General features: G+C 33.3%; 3 protein-coding genes across 3 annotated transcripts; 1 reads left to right on the top strand and 2 right to left on the bottom strand.

The window, feature by feature from the left end:
* The first annotated feature begins 351 nt into the window (after positions 1-351).
* On the top strand, positions 352-6,301 carry LOC125867735 (proline--tRNA ligase, chloroplastic/mitochondrial). Its single transcript, XM_049548307.1, has 11 exons — positions 352-715; positions 1,335-1,391; positions 1,760-1,870; positions 2,686-2,772; positions 2,866-2,979; positions 3,057-3,263; positions 4,043-4,180; positions 4,527-4,688; positions 5,049-5,248; positions 5,585-5,668; positions 5,783-6,301. The coding sequence occupies exons 1-11, from the start codon at positions 374-376 to the stop codon at positions 5,922-5,924; spliced, it is 1,644 nt and encodes a 547-aa protein (XP_049404264.1). The 5' UTR covers positions 352-373; the 3' UTR covers positions 5,925-6,301.
* Positions 6,302-8,749: 2,448 nt separating this feature from the next.
* Positions 8,750-12,364, bottom strand: LOC125867715 (protein NRT1/ PTR FAMILY 6.2-like). The gene is made up of 4 exons (XM_049548285.1): positions 12,214-12,364; positions 10,445-10,662; positions 9,483-10,365; positions 8,750-9,389 (listed from the first exon to the last, which is right to left on the bottom strand). The coding sequence occupies exons 1-4, from the start codon at positions 12,305-12,307 to the stop codon at positions 8,857-8,859; spliced, it is 1,728 nt and encodes a 575-aa protein (XP_049404242.1). The 5' UTR covers positions 12,308-12,364; the 3' UTR covers positions 8,750-8,856.
* Positions 12,365-13,534: 1,170 nt separating this feature from the next.
* Positions 13,535-20,602, bottom strand: LOC125867725 (uncharacterized). Its single transcript, XM_049548297.1, has 8 exons — positions 20,135-20,602; positions 19,280-19,456; positions 19,094-19,192; positions 18,348-18,458; positions 17,617-17,748; positions 17,063-17,200; positions 16,043-16,252; positions 13,535-14,216 (listed from the first exon to the last, which is right to left on the bottom strand). Exons 1-8 carry the CDS (start codon positions 20,516-20,518, stop codon positions 13,818-13,820), a joined length of 1,650 nt encoding a protein of 549 aa, XP_049404254.1. The 5' UTR covers positions 20,519-20,602; the 3' UTR covers positions 13,535-13,817.
* Between the last annotated feature and the right edge of the window lie 4,417 nt (positions 20,603-25,019).

The following is a 25,019-nucleotide window of genomic DNA, read 5'->3' as shown; positions in this document are numbered from 1 at the left end:
AAGAAAGTAAATTTATTCCATTTCAATTTTCATATAGTTTGATAATAAATTTAACATTTTTACCCACAAACAAAACAATAACATAAACTATAAAAATTGTATCTCTTGAAGCTAATTTCCTAATTTTATTTTGCGTAATTCCTATCCAATTTAACAAATAAAGTTCGATAAAAATTAATTCAATTTATTAGTGTCAACTTTCGACAAACCTAAAGCTTAAAGGGACTATTTTGAACTTATTACTACTACTAAAGGGACTATTTTGAACTTATTCTCAAACATTTGGTACCATTTTGGTGATTTTCTCTAAATTTCCTCATCTAAAGGCCTTTAGTAGTCCTTTGTTCCAGAGTCCACTCACAAAGAAATCCAAATGGGGGCTCTAAGGCTACCCGCTCTCACTTCAATCTTCACTTCCTCCTCCTCCGTCAGGTCGTCGCCGGCGATATTTCCACTGAAACACCACCTCCGGTTACCACTACGGCGACCTTTCTCGGCGCAGAGCACCACCGAGAAAGTGGTAGCTCCAGAACTCGGAGATGGAAAGGGGAAAGTTGTAGATAAAGACAAAGACAGAGTGATAACTCCTCGTTCCCAGGACTTTAATGCTTGGTATTTGGATGTTATTGCTAATGCGGAGCTTGCTGACTATGGTCCAGTTCGTGGAACTATGGTTATTCGACCCTATGGTTATGCTATATGGGAAGCGATACAGGTATCCTTTCAATTATCCATCAATTCAATTCCCTTTATATTGACATGGTAATGTTACTAATTGAATGCTAAATAATTGTATTTCTTTAGGGCAATTTCAATTTCTTTAATTTTTTGAAATTGTGGGGTTTTAGTACTTCTAAGTTAAATAGTAAGGAATTAAGGCCTGAGATGAATTCAAAACGTAGAGGGTAATATGTTTGACCATATTATCGAAGCCTATTGTTCATTTGCAATAAAAAAGAAAACGAATTACCTTAATGTGTTTGTATTTTACTAACAGTTTTGGAGTACCCTGAGCATTTTCTTCTTTTCTTGAGAACAGGGTCGGGGGATTCTTGCATTTGCTTCAATTACCCGTTGATTATTTTCTCGAATATGTGTAATTTTTGAAAATTGTGGCTTATGTACTTTTATAGTTTTTGAGTAGGTAAAGATTGCATTTTTAGAAAATAAGGAACTAATGTCCAACATGAATTGAAGATTAGATGGTTTGATCTTATTATTGAAGCCCCATTGTTCGGTTTGGAACTTCTTTCTTTTCTGTCTGGTTTTTGTTTGGTTGAATGTATTTTATGAGCTTTGTTTTGATTGAGTTTGTTAATTGTTGATTGGTGCAGGAGTACATGAATGTGAAGTTTAAGGAAACTGGACACAGTAACATGTATTTCCCTCAGGTGGAGTTACTTTTTCAACATGCGGAGTCATCATCTTTTGACTTTTCTTCTCCTTTTATTAATTAGTAATTATGAATCTGACTTGAAAATTGATGTTTTGGTACCCGGTGGATTAGGAGTTGTCTATTGGTTGATGTTTGAGTTATTATGTATCTTGTTGTATAAGATGAAACTAGTGGGCTTTCCCTTGCAAATTCATCTGCTTTGAAAAAAATATTCGCCTTCGTCTAGGGAGAGTATTATGATAGTTTAACATGACATCTTTCTTTTGATTACGGTTTCAAAACTATTAATATTGTGGTTTTATTGGATATCTATGCCTGCTATTTTAGTCTAATCACGTGTCATTTATGCAATTATTATTTCAGTTTATACCGTATTCCTTCATTGAGAAAGAAGCTAGTCATGTTGAGGGTTTCAGTCCAGAATTAGCTCTTGTTACTGTTGGAGGAGGAAAAGAACTTGAAGAAAAGCTTGTGGTAAGTGTCACTACCCTCTATCATGTTTATTTACTTTTCTGCTACTTGTTGATATTTCTAGTATAGTGTGCCAGTAAAATGGTGTGTGCACTGTTAGGGATTATTTTATCCATGTTGTACCACGATAAAAGGGATTTGAGGGAAGTGGAAAAGGAAAAAACATGTGCTGGTAAGTAGCAAATATGACCCTTACCTAGTCAAGGAAAAATTGAAAATGCCTCCACCTCTTGGAAGTGTAGCTGATTTGGTCCATCCAAACCAAGAAGAAGAAAATAAATTCCTCCATTCTTGAACATAGGCAGGCAACCTTCACATGTCAAATAGCTTTAAAGGCCAGCATGGCATAACATTCAATGTTTGAAAATATCCAGTTAAAATTTTAGTTTTTAAAGATGTGTAGAAGGCGTTTGGACTCAAAAAATATGATATTTGAAAAAAAGTAGTACTTGAACTCTTGAAGAAACTTGAAAGGGTATTTGGACATTAAGTTGTGTTTGGACATATGCATTAACTTGAAAAAAAGTTGAAAACTTTGTGAGATTCCACTTGAAAAACAGGTAAAATCACTCTTCCAAACTTGAAACTCTTCAATTTTGTTTTTCTTCAAAAAATCATTCCAATGTATAACCAAATGTTGTTTTGATAAAAAGTGAAAAATTAATATAGACAAATGGGAGCGTCATCTTTTTGTGAAATATTTTTCTTGAGAAATAAAGAAAACGTAATTTAAGATATGTCATCTTCAATGCCGGTTGTATTTCAACATTATGATCTGAGTATGGGTTTGATGTTTTACCTTCTTGAGGTTCTGGCAGGTCAGACCTACTAGTGAAACAATTGTGAATCATATGTTTACTCAGTGGATTCATAGTTACCGTGACCTTCCTCTCATGATCAATCAGGTTCTTTCAATCACATCCATCATTTTTATTGTGTTACCTCTAAGAAGTGAAACTATTCTTATTATCATATTATCTCATTCTATGTATTTTCAGTGGGCAAATGTCACGAGATGGGAGATGCGAACTAAACCATTTATTAGGACGCTTGAATTTCTTTGGCAGGAGGGCCATACTGCCCATGCTACTGCAGAAGAGGCAGAAGAAGAGGTTTTTATCTTTTTTATATGCAGAGTATTCTCCAGTTAGTGTTTTTATATAACACATTGCTACTTGCTGTACTTCAGGCAATGCAGATGATCGATGTATATACAAAATTTGCTTATGAGCAAGCTGCAATACCTGTTATTGCAGGTAGGAAATCGAGGGTGGAGACGTTTGCCGGTGCTTCAACAACCTATACAATTGAAGCAATGATGGGAGATAGGAAGGCTTTACAGGCAGGCACAAGCCACAACCTTGGTCAGAACTTCTCCCGTGCATTTGGAACACAGGTAAATTTGGAATGTAACAATATGAATATGTTGATTATTGCCTTCAGTCAAAGTATTTATGACACTTTGTAGTGAATTCTCATATGCTTTAAGTATCATTTCAGTTTTTATATGGTATGAAATGTATCATGTTGCTGTTGAACATGCTTCAATATCAGCAGTCAAATATGGTTGGGTTGGCCAAGGGTTGTGATCTTTAACTGTTAGGATGAGTCAGAGTAGTGAACTTCTGGCGTAGTTTTAAACGATTGAGCCAAGAGATCTAATATTCATTAAAGTCATGTTTTTTTAAAAAGATAAAACAATCAGATATCGGAGAGTACGTATGTCCCTTGTCTTTGGCTTTCACTTATGATTTACGTGCTACAACTTCTCTATCCTCCAAATTTCATGGCTTGTCTCCTCCAAGATTACTGATATTTTTCTGATCACAAATCATACAAGTGTCAAAATTATCCTTGTCAAAAAAATCATACAAGTGTCGAAATTACCAACTCTTATGCTCGAGTCTCCATTTTGCACTTTTAAGAATTAATGTCAACATGGCAATACTGATTCCTCTGTGTGATTTCCTGTGATTCCTTTTCATAGTCCAATATGTATTTCCTCTGAGACCAACCCATGACATCACTTTTACCATGCAACAACTCATGTATAGTATGCCAACGTTGTGAAGTACTAAAATTTCTGTTTTGGTTCTATAATTATATTGCTTGAAGCTCTAGCACCCTCTTTGTTAACCAGTTATTTTTAGTATAACAGTTTTAATGTTTTAACAGTTCACAGATGAAAATGGGCAACGACAACATGTCTGGCAGACATCATGGGCAATAAGCACTCGTTTTGTGGGAGGTATCATCATGACACATGGGGATGATGCTGGCTTACTGCTACCCCCGAGGCTGGCACCTGTGCAGGTTCCTAAAACCTCCTTTTAACTGGTTAATTTTCATAGCTAGCAAGCTTTGAGTACTTGTCTCAGGTTTTGTGACTTCTTGGTCTATTTGTTGAGTGATGGCATTAAAGGTTTTGATTGTGAATCACCATGCTCAAGTAGTATGACAATAATGGGAAATTCTGAATAAATGGGTGGACAAAAATTGAGTTGGTCTGGTTTATTCTCTGCTATGTGTTCTATTTTGGGATTTCTAGCTGTATTTCTTCCTTTATCTTGTGTACTAATGCATATAAAGGCATTCTGTAGATAGCAATTTCGGCTTGTGGGTCATGATGATTGAATATTTTCTTGTTGAATGCTCCCAGGTCGTTATTGTCCCAATATGGAAGAAGGACAATGAGAAGGCTGGAGTTCTGACTGCTTCATCCTCGGTGAAAGAAACTTTACAAGCTGCAGGGATAAAAGTGAAGATTGATGACTCTGATCAGAGAACACCTGGCTGGAAATTCAACTACTATGAAATGAAGGTATGTATTGACCTCTGTAGAAATTCTGAAGTTACAAGATAATAACCTATAGTTCAGAGGAAATGACTACCAAAATAAAACTGAGAAAACATGCATTTTAGTGTTTCATCAAGTAAATATTAGGTGCTTTAGTCACTGGCAGTTCTAAAATGCTTGTGAGGTTGTAGGCCTTAGTTTCTGATGCAATTTCTCTTCCTTGCATCAAGTTCCTAGTCCTGACAGTTTTCTTGGATTAAGATTATATAATCTGTGCTGAAAGTTGGTGTACATGGTTTTAAGCTTTATCAGCCACCATCACTAGGGACAAGCATGAAGTTTTTTGTTTGATAGTACTCTGTAATGCACCCTGCTCCTATGTAGGGAGTCCCTTTGAGGATTGAAATTGGCCCCCGAGATGTTTTAAGTGGAACCCTGGTCATCTCTAGAAGAGATGTTCCTGGAAAGCAAGGGAAAGTTTTTGGAATATCCATGGAGCCGTCCGCCCTGGTGGCTTATGTCAAAGACAAGTTGAATGAGGTTCAATCATCCCTTTTGGAAAGAGCAACAACTTTTCGTGATAGGTAAGTTCTAACCATTTTGTTATTTTGCCGTCAATAGAATGAACTGCATTTTCTGCCGTACACTCTTTCTTCCAATCGTCTTTGATGATAACTTGTAGTGGACACATTTCCTTCAGAATTTGTACCATTAGTTGGATAACCTTTTACAGGAAGGAAAATGTTTTCCTAGAAAACGGTTTGTAGGGTTGCTTACTATTTTCTAGTGATTTCCAAGTAAGCAAAAAGATTTACGCATTGCCATTTGCTCTAGACGTTAGTGTCTGCGTTTCATGCATCTCTCTTTGTTGGATATTGAGTTTCTTGTTGATTTTCTGTTGCACAATCATACTATTCCAGTAACATTGTGGACGTGTCTTCATATGATGAGCTTAAGGAGGCAATAGCTCAAGGAAAATGGGCAAGGGGGCCTTGGTCAGCTGGGTAAGCCTCGTCTTATAACTTTCTTTTCTTTTTGTGTCTGGTGTCTATAGTTCATTGCTTATATATTTTGTCGTTAATATGGGACTCATGTGTTGATGCCATACTTAAAAACAGTGATGAGGAAGAATCGAAGGTGAAAGAAGAAACAGGTGCAACCATTAGATGTTTCCCTTTTGAGCAGCCTGAGGGACCAAAGAAGTGCCTGATGACAGGCAATCCAGCAGATGAAGTTGCAATATTTGCCAAATCTTATTAGCAGCTTCTTGATTTCTTCTACCGTGCACGATGATGCTAAAGTGCATCAATAGAAATTTTGTTGTTTATTGTCGTCGTTTTAGTTGGAGATCTAGTTACACTCATAGTGATAGTAGGTATAGTTTTCCTGTTATATTTAAGATCAGCAAGAATGCAGAAGTGAGAATGCCCGCCCGAAGCTACGAAATCATGTTTGTAAACTCATTATGCTATAAAAAAGCACACACCACATGAAGTTGTAACTGCCATCAAACAACAATTATTTCTATTCATTTCTTCTTGGTGTTTAGACTTTTTGTTTCTGGTGCAAACAGACCTACCTAAAGGATACTGAGTCAATCATAGACATCTTATGTTATTTGTTAGGATTTTGATTCAGTTTCTCTCTTTGTGATATGTTGTAAATATAGTTTCAGTACAATCTATTGTACTATTTTAATCAAATATACACAAATGTTGCCTTCTTACAAAAAAGTTGGAAGGAAAATAAAATGAAAGCGGATTAACTAGATATGGTAAAATTTATCTTAATTTACCAACAATGGTTGTGACTTGTGGTGGAGTGTTAAGGTCGAATCTCTTTAGGCATAGAGTCGTCTTAGTTAGGGAGTGCTTTATCATGTAAAGTTTTACAACACGAATTTGAATTTAGTTGGATTTTGATGTGGATATCGAACATTTGATCGGATGGGGAAAAAAATTAACTTAATTTTAGCGCCATTTTGCTATAACCATGTAGGTTGTAGGAGGAAACCACGTGGTATGCGTGGATGGTTTGGATCCTATTAGATCTATATGCATTAATTATCCTATTAGAAGGATGATATATTAAAAATTGAAAGGTATCGATGAATATTAGTTTCCCTGTATGGTTTTCTTGTTTAGTCGTTGGATTAGTACGTAGAAGGATGACGTATTATATATTAAAACGTGAATCATGAGCGTAAGTGTTTTTATACAATTTTCTGATTAGTTGTTTAATTATTAGGTGGAAGGAAGACGTATTAAAAATGAAATGGTGTATAAATGAATATTGGTGATCTTATAGCGTTTTCTCATTGGTCGTTAGACTAGTATGTAGAAGGATAACGTGTTAAAATCTGAAAGGTGTATCAATGAATATCAGCGTTTATTGGACTAGTAAGTAAAAAGATGACGTATTAAATGTCAAAAAACGTATCAACAAATACAAGTGTTCTTATCATTGACTTACAGTACGTAGAAGGATGACGTATTAAACGTCAAAAAACATATCAACAAATAGAAGTGTTCTTATCATTGGCGTATAATACGTTGAAGGATGACATATTAAAAGTAGAAAGGCGTATCAGTAAATAGGTTGTGTTCGTTCCTATCACGTTCTCTAACTAGTCATACCTCGTCTTTTATTGAGAATGTAGTGACAAATTCAGAATGGGGGATTTTTACATGCCTTGATAAAATTAAGAGGCATATCCAGAATTTTGAGATGATTGGTGCACTATTACAAAAAGGTGAATCTAAAATATAAATTTGATCGATTTAACATTTAGATTCTTATCACTAAAAATAATTAAAATTTTAAAATTATAGGTCCAAAGTTATTTTTACCTAGTCAAACCACTTAGAGAGACATTACCCAATTTTAAAAAGGAAAATAAAACAAGATAACTAAAAGATTCAGTTTTTTAACCTCACTTAGAGAGGTGCACCCAACATAATCGCACGGTATAATACTTTAAGTGTGGGTTCACATATCTATATTTGAATATTTTTTAAAAATATAACACTACTATGTATGATTTCAGGAGGGAAGCATGGGTTCACGTGAACCCGGTGACCCCCTCTTGGATACGCCTCTGCCGTGATTGGTCCATTCTACTCGTCGGTAATAAGGAAAAAAATGTTGAATAAAGTATGGATTCTACGATGGAAAAGTCATTCGACATGTCTTGATAATTAAGAGTGCTTTATTAATGATTAGAATACATTGCACACCCAAAATTGACAACAACGCCGGTGTAAAACTAAGAGTAATTTATTATTTTATACGTATTTTACCTTTATTATTAAGTACAATTCATTTTACAATATTTAGATGAGATATAATAATTAGGGGTGATAAAGTAAAATTATCATTTTATTTATTATTTCTTAAAGGTGTGTGTCAAGTTATACATCACCGGAGAGAGTAAATTCTATTTCTTTCCACACCTTGGTGTAGAACAAGATCACTTTGTAGGAATATCACATCCATGTCATGGTTAGTTACATTTGTAAGTGTTAATTAACTACCTTTTTATGTGTACAATTATCACTAATATCAACTATAAATCTAAGAAAGTAAAAACCATTGTGCCTATCACTTTTGCAAGAAATTGATTGAAAGGGATAGAAATGGAATATCTATTGTTATTTACGTAATTATCAAACCTAGTACTATACTTTAAATAGTTTGCTATAATTTGTGGTGTTCTTTTCATCTTATTTGAGAGGATAAAGTTGAAAGCTCTCCACATTTTCTCAAGAGAATCTTGGTCTTTAGATTGATTGATTTAACTTTTCAGACACTAAATCCCACTAGATATTTAGGAGAATTTTACCATTTCGATTTTAAATAAAAGTTTCATCTCAATATTTTTTTAATTAAAAAAAATCAATTTAAATAGATTAGGTGACTTTGTAAGTATAATATTGATAATTAAGTGACTTTGACGTCATATAAGAAAGTTAAGTGACTTTCTGAGTTGATAACCATTAGTTGAGCAACTTTTTGAGTTGAGAACCATTAGTTGAACGACCATCTGAGATATTATTTCCGCATTTGAAGTATTACAAAGACACGGAGACATGAAATAGATGTTTTATCAAAAGGAAAGTAACATAGCAAAGGAAAGTGAAATCATACAATCAACACCAAAGGCAATAAATTGAGAAGATTTATAAACTAAATCCTAGCACTTGTCCTCAACCACATTTCCATTGTTGATAGTCTCCATGTTTATAGCAGATTTAGCTTTCCTTGGCTTGAACCATGTAGCACAAAATAGATAAAGCACAAAGTTTATGACTCCCAATATAGCAAGAAGTCCATAGAAACAATCAAGCCTTCCATAATTTATGTTATCAGCAAGCCAATCATGACCACCAATGCTTCCTGTGACCTTCTTGATAATAGAAACTAGAAAACTACTAACAAAGAAACCAAGAGCAAGTGTTGTCAAGAAAAGACCAGTGCTCATAGTTTTCATCCCTTTTGGTGATTGTGTTATGAAGAAATCGAGTTGCCCCGTGTATATGAATCCCTCCCCTGCTCCAACTAGAAAGAATTGAGGGATCAAATAGAACACACTAATAGGTAATGTTGATATGTTACGCCCCGTAGACTTTGCTACTGATAACCTTTTCATCTCAACTAAAGCAGCTATTCCCATTCCCATTGTAGACAACACAAGTCCTATAGCTATTTTTTGAAGGCTAGTAAAACCTGCATGACCAAAACAAGTAGTAGTAATTAATTAACTCACAAGTTATTCATACGTATTAAATGTTGTGTTTGAATGTGTGTGTATATATATACCTGGTTTTCCTTTCAACTTCTGCCATAGTGGCATGATGAATCTGTCATAAATAATCAAAGTGATTAAGATGGCAGAGACAAAAAAGACAGTAAGAGAGCCTGCTGGAATTTTGAATTTGCCAACGTTACGTTCCATAGTAGCAGCTTGTTCAACTGAAAATGTGATCATTTGTGCATAAGTTGTCCAGAAAAGGATAGTTGTAGCCCAAATTGGGATCAACCTAGCCATCATTTTAACTTCCTCCACTCGAGTAACCGTGCACAACTTCCATGGATTTGGATTCAAATCATGATCCTCAAAATCACCTTGTGCTACAATAGCAGCCTTGTCCAAACACCGAAATTGATCAGTGTGTTGAATCTTTGAACCCTCTGGATTCGTCTCGTATAGCAAACCAACATCATACGGAACATCCATCTTCCTTTTCCTTGTAGCAGCCAAAATAACTTGAAATATTTGAACTATAGGACTTCCTGAACTTCTCTTGTACCGATACCTTTTAGTACCCGCGAAGAAGATTATAATTGCAATCACCATAGATATACAACAAATACCATAAGCCCAGCTTCTTCCAACTTCATCCTGAACATAAACAAGCACTGTAACTGCTGTCAATGTTCCAATACTTATAAATATGAAGAACCTATTGAAAAAATACGCCATTTGTGATTTTTCCTTTTCGTCTTTCTCATCAAATTGATCTGTCCCAAATCCAGACACACTAGATTTTAATCCACCAGTGCCTAATGCTATTAGATATAAAGCCAAGTATAGTATTCCCATCTGAAATCCATTTGCCGGTTCGCAGTACTTGTCATGAGGATGACAAGTAGGTGGCCTTAACTGTGGCAACCCTGTTGTCACAGTTAACATGCCAGTTCCCTGAATCAAATTTAAAAAAATATTATTTTCAACACAATTAAAAGTAGACAATCGATCAATATTTGTTTAGTTAATTTACCAGTGCTTGTATAAGAGCAAAGATTGCAATGGTTTTGTATCTGCCAAGGAAAGAATCAGCAAGAAAACCTCCAAGTAATGAGAGGAGAAAAGCTGTGCCCATGAAATCTGTGACTATATTGGCTGATGCTGCACTTGGTAAATGCATTGTACCACCCAAGTATGTAACAAGATTTACTGCTATTCCCATTGTTGAAAGTCTTTCATTTATTTCAATTCCTGTCAAATTCAGTAATTAAGTATCTCGATTATGCATCGCCATTTACAAATTGAACTAAATAAAAGTTCCTGTCCTCTTTTCTTATTTAAGTTTGACTATTTTTTTTTGGGAAAATACTTCAACTTTGGCAGAAATTGTTGTTATAATACAAAACTTTATGGAGGACCCTTGCATTATTTAATAATGTATTTTAAAGGTATATATGTGTTCACGTGGACACATTACTATTTATAATGATGCAATAATTATGATGTCCACGTAAGCACATATATACCTTTAAAATACACTATTAAATAGTGCAGAGGGGTAAAAGGTCTTTTTCAAAGTTCGATATTGTAACAGCAATTTCGGTTAAAGTTCAAATATATTTCAGACTTTTTTCTCTTTATTTTTCGGGTTCTAGAAAACACTAAAGAGTAAAACAAAAAAAACAAAAAAAGGTGTGAAAAATGCAAGTGAAAAAGAGAAAGGAATATCTCCCTACTTTTATGATATGTCAAGCAGAAAATGACATGACAAAACGCATTTCAAAAGGTGGTCCCACAAAATATTGATGTTTTTAGGATTTTTCTCATGTCGTCTCAAAATAAATGTCATTTTAACAAAAGTAATCGTCATAAAGAAATTAGTGAATATAATGTGTAGATTACAAAATTATCCTTATTTAATAAATGTCTCTTAAAAATTAAACACTATTAAGTAGATGAAGTATAAAGGTATAGTTGAAAAAGCACACGGAGTACTAATTTTTGTCTTGAATACCTAAAGTGACATTGGGATTATTTTGTTTTTGCTAAAGTGACACTTATTAATTTTGAGACGGAGGGAATAGCTGTTAGGCTGTAATTAAATCATCCAGGAGATTAAAAATCTTTATACTACTACATTTGAGTATATAACATATTTTAAAACCCACAAAATATTGGAATATGATAGTACTATATATAATATTTGATTATATTCCCATTCCTTAGTGAGGGGAAAAGTTGATATACTGATTCTGGTGGAACTTCATCTCATGGCATTTGTATGAACGAACCAGGCTTGTTTTTCATCCTCCTTATGACTAATCTAATTTTTCATTCTATTTTTGTGCATGGCGATGTAATGGCGCAACTTCAGATTACTGAGGACATCTGGAGTTCGTGTATTAGTGGTAGAAGATTAGTAGGTAGTGGAGTTTTGTGTATGTTGTTATATTATAATTGTATTTTTGTAGTTCTAGCTTTTGATATATCGACATCTATTTATTGTGTTTCGGCTACTACACTTGTTGTTCATATTCTTTTATTATAGGTTTGGCACTAATTCTCTTATTATCTGTTATGTTTTCTTAGTTTTTATACGTGGAATTGTTGCACTTGAGCCGACGGTAGTCTTTTAGAAACATCCTATCTACCTCCACGAGGTAGTGGTAAGGACTGCGTACAATCTACCCTCCCCAGACCCTACTTGTGGAATTTCACTTGGTACGTTTTTCTCTTCAACTGTTAACCTCAAAGAGTACTACTACTAGAGTTGAAAATATGGAAGAAGGAATTAATACTAACCGAGAACAAGAGCAGCAGGCATCCAACCACCAGTTTTAGTTCTATCAGCAGGGAGACCCTTGTAGTTAACAGCATCTGCAACTGTACAACTCATCTGTAGTAAAACGGATATTGGAAACAAGTTATTCCGAGATTATATAAAAAAAGAAGAATACTGAATCTCCATTGACTATAATAATAAGATATAAAAGTAAATATTCTATTACCATTTCTTTTTCCAAACACTACTGAAAAGTGAATAAGCCTTGGGAAAATAATGTTATGTTGTTATTGACACTTGGTATTGCTTGTGAGTTGTATCCTTTTTATAGGCAAAAGATTTGTAATTACACTGTAAAGTGACCCCCCCCCCACTATACAAAATTTAAAAACACAGTTTGGTGTTAGGATTAGGCCTATCCCATTTTAACATGGAAGGTTCTAGGATTTTGATTGATATAATTTAGTTATCTGGTTCTCAAGGTTGATATTTTAAAGTTGATTTTGATTTGTACAAAGTGGGAAGGTGATAGATAGATAGATAGATATTGGTGCCAAAGAGAATCTGGAACATGCAATACCTCCTTTTTGGTGTATCCAATTGATGATATACATTGGTTTTGGATGTTGTGATAGTGTCCCATGCCTCATTTTTGAATTTTTAAGTGCTTTTGCTACCCCACAACTTGAAGGAATAAAAAGCTAACATCTTTTGTTTTCCACCATTGTCTTTCTGTATGGACATAAACATATAGTACTTGACAAGAAGCTACTAATAATGATCACTATGAAAATTGAATTATTCTCCATCAGGTATAGTGATAATACTGATAAAAGACCTTATATGGAATAAATAATGGATGTGTATTGACCCGTGTTCTAGAGTTCACCATTGCTTCAAAAGACTTTAAAGTCAATGTGCACCATTATCTTGTCTTGGAGGCAATTAGTGGTTATGAAATAATAATTGAGAAGTTTGTCTGTTGAAGTCAACATCACATCCAAATTACTACTATTTGACAATTTGATCTAGTTTGGTTGGGTACTGTTTTGGTTAATTTAATTATGTACTCTTTCGTTTAATACTTGGCCTCTTTGGATTGGACACTAATCGATGAATTGTTAACAACGCGCTTTGGTTGGGTAATAACAGGATCTTGTTTTAGGGGTGGTAGGCATTTTTAGGCACGTCTTGTTTGCTTGTGAGTTTTATTTGCCTTTAAAGTTCAAGGACAGAGAAAATTTACTTGTATCTTTTGTGCATACTAAATGTTAAAAGAACAACCCATTGTCAAGATAAATAGGAGTAAAAATAATGATACACTATACTCGAGCTCAAAGTCTCTTGCCAAAAGAAAAAGTAGTCCATAGGAATAGTTCTTTTATCAGTAAATTCCAAAGTAATACCTACAGATAAAAGAATATAAATTAAAGTTGATATATAAGCTCCAAATGAACCTATTTACAACCAGAAACTGCAAGGTGTTAAAAAGTGTACAATTAGCTATCTTCGATCTTCCATTTCTTCTTTCTTTCTCTGATTTTCTACAGTTACTTCTAAATCTTCAAAAAGTTGAATACATTTTTGACAAAAAGTGAGAACCTTGTTAAAGGCCGCATAGTTCTCAAGTAAAACCAAATGGAAAACAGGTAATTGGAAAACCTCCATTGCACAGGTGCAAACCTCCAGAATTTATCCTGTTTCTGAAGGCTACCCTGCCAAATAGTAAGCTTTCTGTATGACCTTGCAATTTGTACTCATTTGCATCATAAAAGGCTGTGGTACTATCCGAGTTGAACACATCTTTATTTGTATCTTTCTCAAAATGCTTGATGTAACTCCTTAAGTCATCATGAGCCTGATTGCTTTCTGGTGACTTCTGACCAAAAGAGAACTGAGATTGTTGTCCTGGATCACTGCCTCTTTGCGAGACTTGATACAGTAGAGGTTCATTGTTGCAGCTGTTAGAGGTTAAACTTGAATCTTCATGACTATCTGTGTGCTGAATGCGGCCAGCTATTATCTGTTAGAAGAAATCAACTTTATGTATGACTAAATTGTAATCAACCATCACGATTCTTCACTGTATTTTAAGATGTTATTTCCTATTGTGTGACTATGAGTCTATGACTAAGGAAGGGTAGGGAAGGGGGGGAAAAAGAGTATTCTATTCATAGGTTCATGACCATATGTGTATTTTCATGAAGTTGCTTTGTCTGCTTGCCCAAGGTGATGAATAAACAAGTGAAATGGGACTTTCGACCAGAGAATGCTAGAGCTTGCTGCCAGAGGCTAGCTGTGTTTTATTCATTGTATATGCATCAACATTCATGCTTTACAAAGAAGGCTTATGGAGGTGGCATATCAAATCTCATATTAAATATCTCACAAGCTCATCATATCTGCAACCTACGCGAGTTAAAAATAAATTCACTGAAAAGGAACAAAAAGGGACAGTTGCAAGGGAAGTTGTATCTCCATCTACACAAGGGGCAGGATATAATCTAGGGAGACTTATAAAACTGAATTTGCAAAGCAATAGTATATGAGCTACTTACTTCATCAAAAAAAAAAGTGATTGTCCAGTTCCTATGTGATCTCAATCCCTATTGATTGAAGTTTTAAGTGAGAAGAAATGTTCTTGATTTGGATTTATGAGGTGTCAACAAAATTCTTTTTGGACAACCGAGAAATCCCCGAGAACTAATGACGCATGATTTGCAACTCAGTGGAACAAGGATCCACCCCTTTACCCTTCTCCACATTTATATCAACTTTACTTACATGGAAGAGTTCGAACTCGTGACCTAACCCATACATCACACGTCGTGCTCATACTCTAGACCAAAGCCCATGAGGGGTTTATAAATTTGAGAAGAAAAGTTTTGGATCCCCAAGATGAAGCAAAATAGGCATCAGTCAATCTCCCAATGGTACAAACAGTAGAGTACAATACTATCATGCCTTAAATGTTCCTCCTTTTTTAAGTCGTAATAAAGAACTATTCTCGCGTAAATCATACTGTGGATCCCATATCAATATTGCCCGTAAAAATTATATTCACCTGTCTTTCTATTTCATTTTTATTCAACTTCAAGTTGGTCAACATTAATTTGACTAAACACTTTCGGCATTAACAATCTCTCATCTCACTTTCGGCATAAACTGATGTGCCTGTTTAGAGTCTCTTCTTCAACAAAACAAAACTATAACATACTCCCTCTGTTCTCTTTTCAACCTTGTTGTCTACCAATCCAATCTATTGATCATGACTCAAGAATGCAAGGCACGACTGCAGATTTGTAGGTACACTAAACAATACTCCCTCCCTAGCATTTTATATGGCACTATTTCCTTACTACTCTCCAAAAAGAATAATACCTTTCTATATTTGGAAACTATTTATCTAAAAACCTCCAATTTTACCCTTAATGATATTCCATTATAGCCACAGAAATATCATGGCATGTTTAAGACCATAAGTTCCAAAGCCTTTCCTTCCTAAACTTGGTGCCCGGTCAAACCACACCACATCATCAATTCAAACAGAGGGACGTATAGTAACGCAAAACACACCAACCTAAATGACGTCAACTCTACTTCCATCAGCTGCAGATAGAGCCTTATAACCAGCAATGATAGGGTATCTACTGAAAGACACGGGTGTAACTTCGAGTCTTTGAATTGCAGTCTACACTACTTGGGTAATTAGATAAGTTATTAAGATGACTTTAGCAGTCAAAATGAACAGTGAAGTACATATGTGCCGATTGATACCCAGGGAACCTACATTCTCACAGACATCACCCTTTCAATGAGAGGAACCTGTTTGTAGTTGGAGTAACTTACCGGGAAAGACATTGACATAGCACTTGGACTCCCTAGTAGGACAGGAACAGCTACACCAGTTGCAGTAGTAGCTCCAACAGAGCTATGAGATGGGTATTCTGGTGCTGAGAAGTCAGAGCTATCAAAAGTTGATATGGATACACACTCATCAAAATATGTCAGTGCTTCTTCAGTAAGACGCTTTGTCATTTTTTTCCTCTCATTACTTCTCTGCAGTGAAATATAAGGACAAAGAGTGTAAGCATACATAGTAAGAGGTCAAAAAATCAAGGGACAGAAGACTCATTCTAAATTGTTTAGATGTCTATGCCATGAGGTCAAGATGCATTAAGTAATTGCTGAAGTTGAATGACAGGAAAGATGAAAGAAAGTAACAAAAGGGCATGCCCAAGCAACTTTATCTCATTTTATCTAGTATGTGTAATACTTCCACCTTCTGGCGGATGCGATCACTGCTAATCTAGTCTAATTTTGTAAAACTGCATATCCATCTTAAATTCCACATTTCTACAACACCTCTTGTGGATAAGTTCAACCTTCTGGCTAACATAGACCCATACGGGTCTCACAATTTTATAAAACTTGCATTTCACTTTGGTACATGATTTCTTGTCGCATAGCAGTCCTGTAGCACTACTCCATTTCAGCCAGGAGCCAGAAAAATGTAAGGAATGAACAAGGATATTCTTGTAAGAAGTGGCAACTGTCTAGGGTAAGCAAGACGAGTAGACGAAAAGGCCAGCAACTCCCTTAATCTCAAGGTAGAGGATGAAAACGAGAACCCTGCTGCACCTATTTCTACATATGCTACTGCATACACACTGTCACTGCTATTAATAGTTCCGTTTGCTCTCATAGCATCCAGGATGCCCTGGTAACTAAAATTGCAGCTAAATAAACAAGTCTACCTACTTAATATGGTACATCAACAGGACACAGGTATAGCTTAAATTTTGCACTTCTATTTCCTATTTTCTATGTAAGTTGGAGATAGAGAAGGAAAAGACTAAGAAAACCTACTTTTCTTCCTGCACGAGATCTCTGAGGAGGTAAGGGCTTTGGATCAGACAGTATCTCCTTGAGAATCCTGCTTATCTCCTGGCCTCGATGCTCTTCAACAGCAAGATCTGATCGAAGTTTTCGAGCCCTCTCTTCAGACTGCAAATTTTATGTAACAGCAAACTTCAGCAATGAATGACAAGGAGATAGAAAGAGAAAAATATGATTACAGTCATAACTTTAAGACAATCCACATGCAGAAGCCTAATATACAAGAGTACTCCCCATGACAGACCTCTAAAGAGCCCCAAGAAAACGGAGTCCTTCTTAGTATGCATTCAAGCTTCTTCGCATTAGGAACTGCGAGATTGTGATATTCTTTATTTTATTTTATTTTTGTTGACAAAGGAAAAATTCTTTAGTTTTATCCCTATTGCCAACCGGAAAAGTAGCAAAAACTGAGCCAAACAACACAAAACTGGTGCATCTTCACATTTAACAATAGATACAGAAGCCCTCTATATAAGAATGGCCAAAAGAATTATCCCTCTACCAATCGTCAATGAAAGAATCACCTCATCAAGTTTTCTGGCATATTCCCTTCGAACATCTGACACTAATTCAACAGCCTCAGGGTTGACCAAGTTAGGTGGGATATCAGCAACATTAGCAGTTGTAATAGCATTAACATTGTTCCTTCGGATAGCCTAAAATAAACGCAAAATAAGGAAAAATGTAAGAGAGACAACTTTTTAAGTAAAAGGCATGCATGTCAACAGTACATGCTTTAAGTTGAAAATAGATTAATCTTTATCCCAGAAAAAAAAATTGAAGATACATTAATCAGAACTTTTCCATGACCAACGTGGACATTGAATATAAGACATTCTTCTGCAGACAAAAGCTTTCACCTTCCACAAGTCTTTTGATTTCCATTATCTCTAGTTATCAAAAGCCACATGCATATTTGTATCAATTACCAAAATGAATTAAAAAGACACATGGATTAAATAGCCACACACATATTCATATTAATGACCAAACTGGATCAAAAAGCAACATGCATAATCAAAGTAATAACTTGAAGATCTTCACAAAAATAAGACTGACATCCTTGCAGAATCAGATTTGTAAGACGGCACTTACCAAAAAAAGAAAAGTATTTGAAAAATGTTAATAAAAAATCCTCAAGTAGGACAAGCTAAAATTACAAGTGCCGACACTAGCCAGTTTGAATACCATCAGATACCAGGACTTTTCCTTGAGAGGTAGTTATTCTTGTATCCATGATACCATTGGAACTTACATCTTCAAGGTCAGACTGAATATCGGAAATAGCACGCCTCACTTCGGAGCGAACAGTCTCATATATTCCGCTAGTAGCAGTATCAGCACCCCACTGGTCACTTTGAACTGACTGAAATATAATAAAGATACAAAACCATGTTACATAGAGTTTCTACAGAAATGAGGAAATCAAGCTTTTTGTTCCTTAACTATTCAGTCTTTGACAAGATTATACCCTGGTTTCTGAAGTTCCCATCCTTGTCCCCCAATTATATCACATTAAAAGTTTGTTTCCGCCTAAGTCAATCGTCAATACATTTTAGTAGAGAATGATTTTTACTTTTCATTTGGTAGATATATATATATAGTTCATCCACTACAAGTGAAAATGGAACTATTGAATATTCTTGAGCAAAAATGAACTAGAACCACAAAAAAAATATTCAGCTATCATGCTTTTTGTTTTTCCCGATCATATAGGTGTATAATCAATATACAGCATAAGCAGTAAAGGAGTGCTGCTTGAATTAGGTTTCGGAACTTCCTGTCTTTAAAGAAATATTTGTTTGCTTTTAACCAATAATCAATGTAAAATGAAAAGAAATGTGAAAATCCACTTCCAGTTGTCTAGCTTCCAACTGATGGAGACAGCACTACTCTCTGAAAAGTTCTATTGACGTACGCTACAAACATACTCTCTAAACAGTGTTGAAGAAGAGAGGTGATAATTACATAGTTAGATAGACAGCAATACAATATGCTCACCTTCATTTGCTCACAAACAGCTCTTATGGTCTTCTCTTCGGCTTCGGACAAAGAACATGTTGAAACTCCATCTTCCCAATTTGGAATATGCAGACTACTCTGGAAAAGAAAACAATATCTGAGATCACAACTGCAGCCTAAAACAATTGAAAATAGTTATTGTGCTACCACACAAATTATACTCACAGCAGAATCATCTTCAGAATATTCAGTGACTTGACCACGCCTCATTGCCCCTTGTGAGCTCTTGGCTTGGCTGATTTTATCAGTATCATTTCTAACGATATTGGTATTTTTGGAACTGTTAGCTACCTTTTTCGATGAAACTCTCTGGACGGTGTTTGATTGCAGCTCCTTTTCACTCTACCATCATATTAAATTTAAGTAAGAATCTAGCACGTAAAAGGGGTCCAACCTAAATACGATTCTGACACACTAAAACAATGAGAAAAAAGCAAGTTCAAATCTAGCAGAGGTCGCAGATATATAGGAGACAACTTCCAAAATACATGTTTGGTTTCTGTAATACATATACATCATATATAATACCCGTTTCAAAGTCAACTCAACGATAATGGATATTATTCATATCCGTTTGTGAAGCAGAATGAATAGCATCCATATAGAAACTACCCAATCACATCCAATAGTAATAACAGTTCACCAAGTCCTTGCCAGTTGGCTACTTTTACTGAAAATGATGCTACTACTTTTGAGCACCATGGCATTGCATCAACCATACTACTACATATGCCAAGGTGGAGGACTATTTGGTCAAATACTTCCTTCATCTATTTTCTCTGCCTGTTTCAATCAGCAGTAAATCATACAAGTTACAACGACCAGTTTAAGTTATGACAAGCAACCACGTGTCAAGTGTTAACATATACTATACTTCCAAGTTCCAATTTAGACATAACATTTCAGATTCACGTACTAGTTGCAAAGACAAAATACCAATCCGTACAAAAATAGAACAAATGATAAAAAGAAAAAGTCAAAATTTCCACAATCTAATACTCTAAAGCACAAATTGCAAACCTCATAAGCAGATCCGTAGTGTCCTCTGGACACAGAACGACCTCGAACTCTTGAAACACTCCGCCCAATCCCAGTTTTAACACCGGAGTCTCTGGTAACCGTCCGTCCCCTCTCTTCCACAACATCACTAACTGAACTTCTCCTCGTAACACCAGAATTATCCTTTTCCTTGAGTTTACCTTTGTCATTCTCGGTGCAGAAGAGAGGATTATCGCATTTGTTGGAGAATTCTGAATCAATGTCGAATTTTGACGAAGTTCTGGAAATTGCGCTTACACTCAAGGATCGTTGTCGAACAAACGGAGGAGCTTTGGAAGATGAAGAATTTGAATTGGAGTTGGCGGTTCCTCTACGTGAAGTAGATTTGAAGGCGGAAGTCGCCATTTCCAAATTGTCACGAGATATCAGTGAAGCTTTTCCGAAAAAGAAGAAAGTTTCGTTGGGGAGAGAGGAAAATAAAAATAAAGCGGTAATTACGAGAAAAATGATTAAATTTAAGAGCAAAAGACAAATGACAGATTATATTTATTCGTACTAGTAAAGTGGCGTGTTGATTTGATTAACCAAGTAGTCAAGGTTGATGCACTCACTGATTGAAAAATAAAATCGTGTTTAGACATTAATTTCATTTTAATTACTTTAGAAAGATGAACATGTCTCTGAGTTAACAACTTAACATGTATATACATATATGTATATGTAGCTCCATGTGGTTAAATAACTTATTGTCTATATTATATTAATATAAGATTTTTTTTATTAAATATTAAATTGTATTTATTTTATTAAAATATTTATTGCGGAATAATGTAATTATTTTGGATTATCTTGATGAAATATGAGATGTTCAAGTGAATAGAACCTCAATTGAATTTTTACTGATTTATTAATGTTTTTAGAATAAAAATCATCAAATAAACACCATTTAAACATTTAGGAAGTATTTGTTGAAAGATAAATATGACTTAAGATTATAGTTAAGTTATCATTATCCGTCCCGTAAAATATCCAAAATCGAGAGTAATGATTTTTTCTTTTATTGTTCTTTGTAGAAAATAAGTAAAAAGATATAAATAATTAAATATTCATTTCAAAATTACGCGGTGAGAAGAAAACATAAAAGAAATAGTTTTAATTCTTCGATAAATAAAAAATTTCATTTACAATGAGTATAATCGTAATTATAAGTTGACCAGTTTGAAATTTGTATTATTTATATAATATGCTTATTATTTTTGTAATTTATTTTTATGTAGGCAAATAAAATGGGGAGGAGTTCTTTTTCAATACTTAAATATCCTACTAGTGGTGTAAGGATGTTTTGATTTTTAATACTGAATGAGTTATATGCATGTTGTTATATTAGACATAATATATATATATATATATATTTGATTTTTTGGATCAATATCAAATAGTACTTATAAAATTAATATCAAATAGTACTTATAAAAATCTATAAATTGGCAATACTTATTTCATATTTTAAATTTATCCACTATTTTATGGGTTAATATCAAAAATAATTTTTAATTATTCAAAATTTATCAATTATTTGATGAATTTTTTTAGAAAGTTGAAAAAAAACTATGAAGTGAAATATTATTGACGATCTTTCTAATGATGATTAGATTTTTACAATCTTTTGACATTTTTTAGTTAAAAAGTAGTTATTATCACCATTTTTCTGTTGGTTCTATTAATATATTAATAATCACGGTGATATTTTTTTTACAAAATTCCTTCAAATTTTTTATAATGATTGTTGATAATTGGACAATAAAAAATTATCGAATAATATATTTTTAAAGGCATTTCAATATTTTTCCACACACCATTTGTAATACTCTTGCACGATAAATACATATTAATCCTTTCAAGCAAATAACTAGTGAAACTAATAAATTTGATTTAACTATTAAAAAACAACTTTTTGTTTCTTAATATTTACGCTTTTATCGGATTGTAAGATGTACATATTCAAACTTCAAATATTTTTATATTTACACTTATAAAAAAGTAATTAAGAACTATTTGACTGTTTAAAATTATATCACCTTTATACTAACTTGTTTTTAATATAGTTCTTTGGCATTTTTGAAAATCTTAAAATGACTGCATCCTTTTGCATAAATATTCACAACCTAATACTGCAGTAATTCAGAACTTGACACTAAGAATACCATCATCCAGAGCTTAACAACAACAACAAAGCTACTCCCATGACTACCACTCTAGCTTGAGTTCCTACACCAAAAGACTTTGTTAAGCTTAAACACTTATGGTGCTTTCAACCCTCATACCCACACTCAATGAATTAGTGGTCTTTCGTGATTTTGTAGGAAACAAAATAATTGGTTTTGCATGAGAAGTGAATGCAAATACATCTTTGCAAACAAAAGCATTCGCACTGCTCCGCAGCCTACAACTTGTAATAGTTTATAATTTGACATCACTGCAAATCAATATAGATGTCAAACAAAGTCTTCAACATATCCAAAACACATCTAACTCTCATATGTCAATTTTTTATCATTATAGGCACCTCCTCAACCGCTTGAATAATCCACCACCTGCATATGTGTACATAGAGCAAAATGAAGTCGCTAACAAAATGACACATTTTGGTTCTTTAATGAATGGTGGCAACATCAATCTCCTAATTTGGTTATGGATCGCCTAGAAACAGATCAAGGAGGGGTTACAAAATCAAGAATTATAGCAAATGTTCCGTCCAACACAAACAAGGATGTTTATGTGATTAGTTCACAACTTTTTTGCTCGGAATATAATGTTTTTGTAATGTCGGTAATAAAAGTACAACTAATGCTAATCATCCTTCTAGTTCTAAGGATAGAATAGATACTAGTACTCATTCTTTGTATTCCAGTGATAGGAATTCTAGCTCCTAAGTACACTTTCTCTGAAATTAGTATAAATTGATCTACTTTATAAAAAAAAAACTTTTTTAAAAAAATTAAATATCATTTTAATTATTTAATAAATGTTTTTTATAAAGTGGCCTACCATTTAGGGACCAATTTAGTTGGAAGTATTAAGTGAATCATAGAGTCAATTCCCTAAATGGTCACCCAAGTTTAAGGAATTGCCTTGACATATCATTTATATTTCATATAGGACCAAAATATCACTCAATTATCATTATTTTCCTCCAAATATACTTGACACTTCAAAAGCCCCACTCTCTCCTAACTGGCACGACATGTCATTGAGAATTTTTGTTAAATAATAGACTAATTCAATTCATCAAACTCATTTAACTAAAATAATGATCGTATTTTTTTAAAAAGAATATTAGTTTATTAAGAATAAATTTTCATACTTAATAATCTTTTATCATAATTAAATTTTTTATTTTTTTATGCTGTGAAGAATAATTTTTTAAAACTTACCATAATGTCATCAATTTTGAATAATTATGAGAAGATATATTCAAAAAATATTGATATATAAATCACTTATGAATGTCAACTTACATCAATGAATCATATATTATATAATGGATCAATAATATTGAAGGTCTATTAACTATTAAAAAATAATTAATTGGGTGCTTTGAAATCCATATATACTTATAATATCTTTCTTTGAAAAGAAAATAGAAAGTGAATAATATTTATATTAGAAAATAAAATTTTGATCTTTATTTATCAACATATTAATCTCATATAATATGTATATTATTGAATTAAAATAGGCAATTCAATTAATTATTACTTGTATTTCATGAATTTGGGATGATATAAGAATATATATTGGTGTTTAATTGTATGAGAAGTTAAAATATAATATAATATAGAATAAAAATTTAAATTTAAAAAATTTAAATAATAATTTTCTCTTTCTTACCAACTTTTTTGTCAACCTTACAAATTTATTTGAATATTTTTATGAAAAAAGCTGCTTAAATTTTTTGAATAATTTACTTAGGAATTTTAAAAATTATCAGGTAATAATTGCACAAAGAAGTTTTTTCATTGAATTTTGTTTGGTAAAAATATATAAAGAAATTAGATTTTTTTTTAATAATCTTCATAAATTCTCATGTAATTTATATATTTGTTTTGTAGAGACATAAGTTTGATGAATTAAATAGGTCTATTATTTTTTTAAAATGATGATTTAATGACATGAAATATCAACTAGAATAGAAGAAGACTTTTGAGCCATTTAATATTTGTTTTTGGATTAAAAATATGATATTATTCACTTTCTATTTTTTCAAAAAATATAATAAAATGGTACGCATGAATTTCAAAGTACTCGATTAATATTATTGTAACCGTTAATTGACCTTTAATATTATTGATTCATTATACAATTTATGATTAATTGATGTAAGTTAACATTCATGAGTGATTTGTATATCAATTTATTTTTTTTAATGTACGTGTTTATAAATATTCAAAATTGATGATATTATAGTACGTTGTAAAACCTATTCTTCATAACATAAAAAAATAAAAAAGTTTAATTATGATAAAAGATTCTTAAGTATGTAAATTTATTCTTAATAAACTAATATTCTTTTTTTTTTTTTAAATACAATCATTATTTTAGTTAAAGGAGTTTGATGAATTAAATTAGTCTATTATTTAAAATAAATTCTTAATGACATGTCATGCCAATTAGGAGAGAGTGAGTTTTTTGAAGTGTCAAGTATATTTTGAGGAAAATAGTGATAGTTGAGTGATATTTTGGTCCTAAATGAAACATAAATGATATTTCAGGCAATTCCCTCAACTTGGGTGACCATTTAGGGAATTGACTCGTGAATCATATTTCGATATAAAATTTAAAATATTTCTTTTTTAAAATTTCACATATGTAATTGTGGTAAAAATTACCCAATTTTGAGAAAAAA

The sequence above is a fragment of the Solanum stenotomum genome, chromosome 1 (assembly GCF_019186545.1).
Source record: "Solanum stenotomum isolate F172 chromosome 1, ASM1918654v1, whole genome shotgun sequence".
In the NCBI taxonomy this organism is placed as follows: domain Eukaryota; kingdom Viridiplantae; phylum Streptophyta; class Magnoliopsida; order Solanales; family Solanaceae; genus Solanum; species Solanum stenotomum.
Note: the sequence above shows the minus strand (reverse complement) of the source record. Positions and strands in the feature narration are given on the sequence as shown.

Excerpts from the sequence above, each read along its gene's own strand:
- LOC125867735 (XM_049548307.1), top strand. The coding sequence starts at position 374 with ATGGGGGCTCTAAGGCTACCCGCTCTCACTTCAATCTTCACTTCCTCC. Across the intron at positions 2,980-3,056 it reads CAGAAGAGGCAGAAGAAGAG|GCAATGCAGATGATCGATGT; the intron begins GTTTTTATCTTT and ends GCTGTACTTCAG. Across the intron at positions 5,249-5,584 it reads GCAACAACTTTTCGTGATAG|TAACATTGTGGACGTGTCTT; the intron begins GTAAGTTCTAAC and ends ATACTATTCCAG.
- LOC125867715 (XM_049548285.1), bottom strand. The coding sequence starts at position 12,307 with ATGAGTTGTACAGTTGCAGATGCTGTTAACTACAAGGGTCTCCCTGCT. Across the intron at positions 10,366-10,444 it reads TTGCTCTTATACAAGCACTG|GGAACTGGCATGTTAACTGT; the intron begins GTAAATTAACTA and ends AATTTGATTCAG. Across the intron at positions 9,390-9,482 it reads GAAGTTGAAAGGAAAACCAG|GTTTTACTAGCCTTCAAAAA; the intron begins GTATATATATAC and ends TTGGTCATGCAG.
- LOC125867725 (XM_049548297.1), bottom strand. The coding sequence starts at position 20,518 with ATGGCGACTTCCGCCTTCAAATCTACTTCACGTAGAGGAACCGCCAAC. Across the intron at positions 19,193-19,279 it reads ATTCTGAAGATGATTCTGCT|AGTAGTCTGCATATTCCAAA; the intron begins GTGAGTATAATT and ends TTTCTTTTCCAG. Across the intron at positions 16,253-17,062 it reads GATCTCGTGCAGGAAGAAAA|AGAAGTAATGAGAGGAAAAA; the intron begins GTAGGTTTTCTT and ends ATTTCACTGCAG.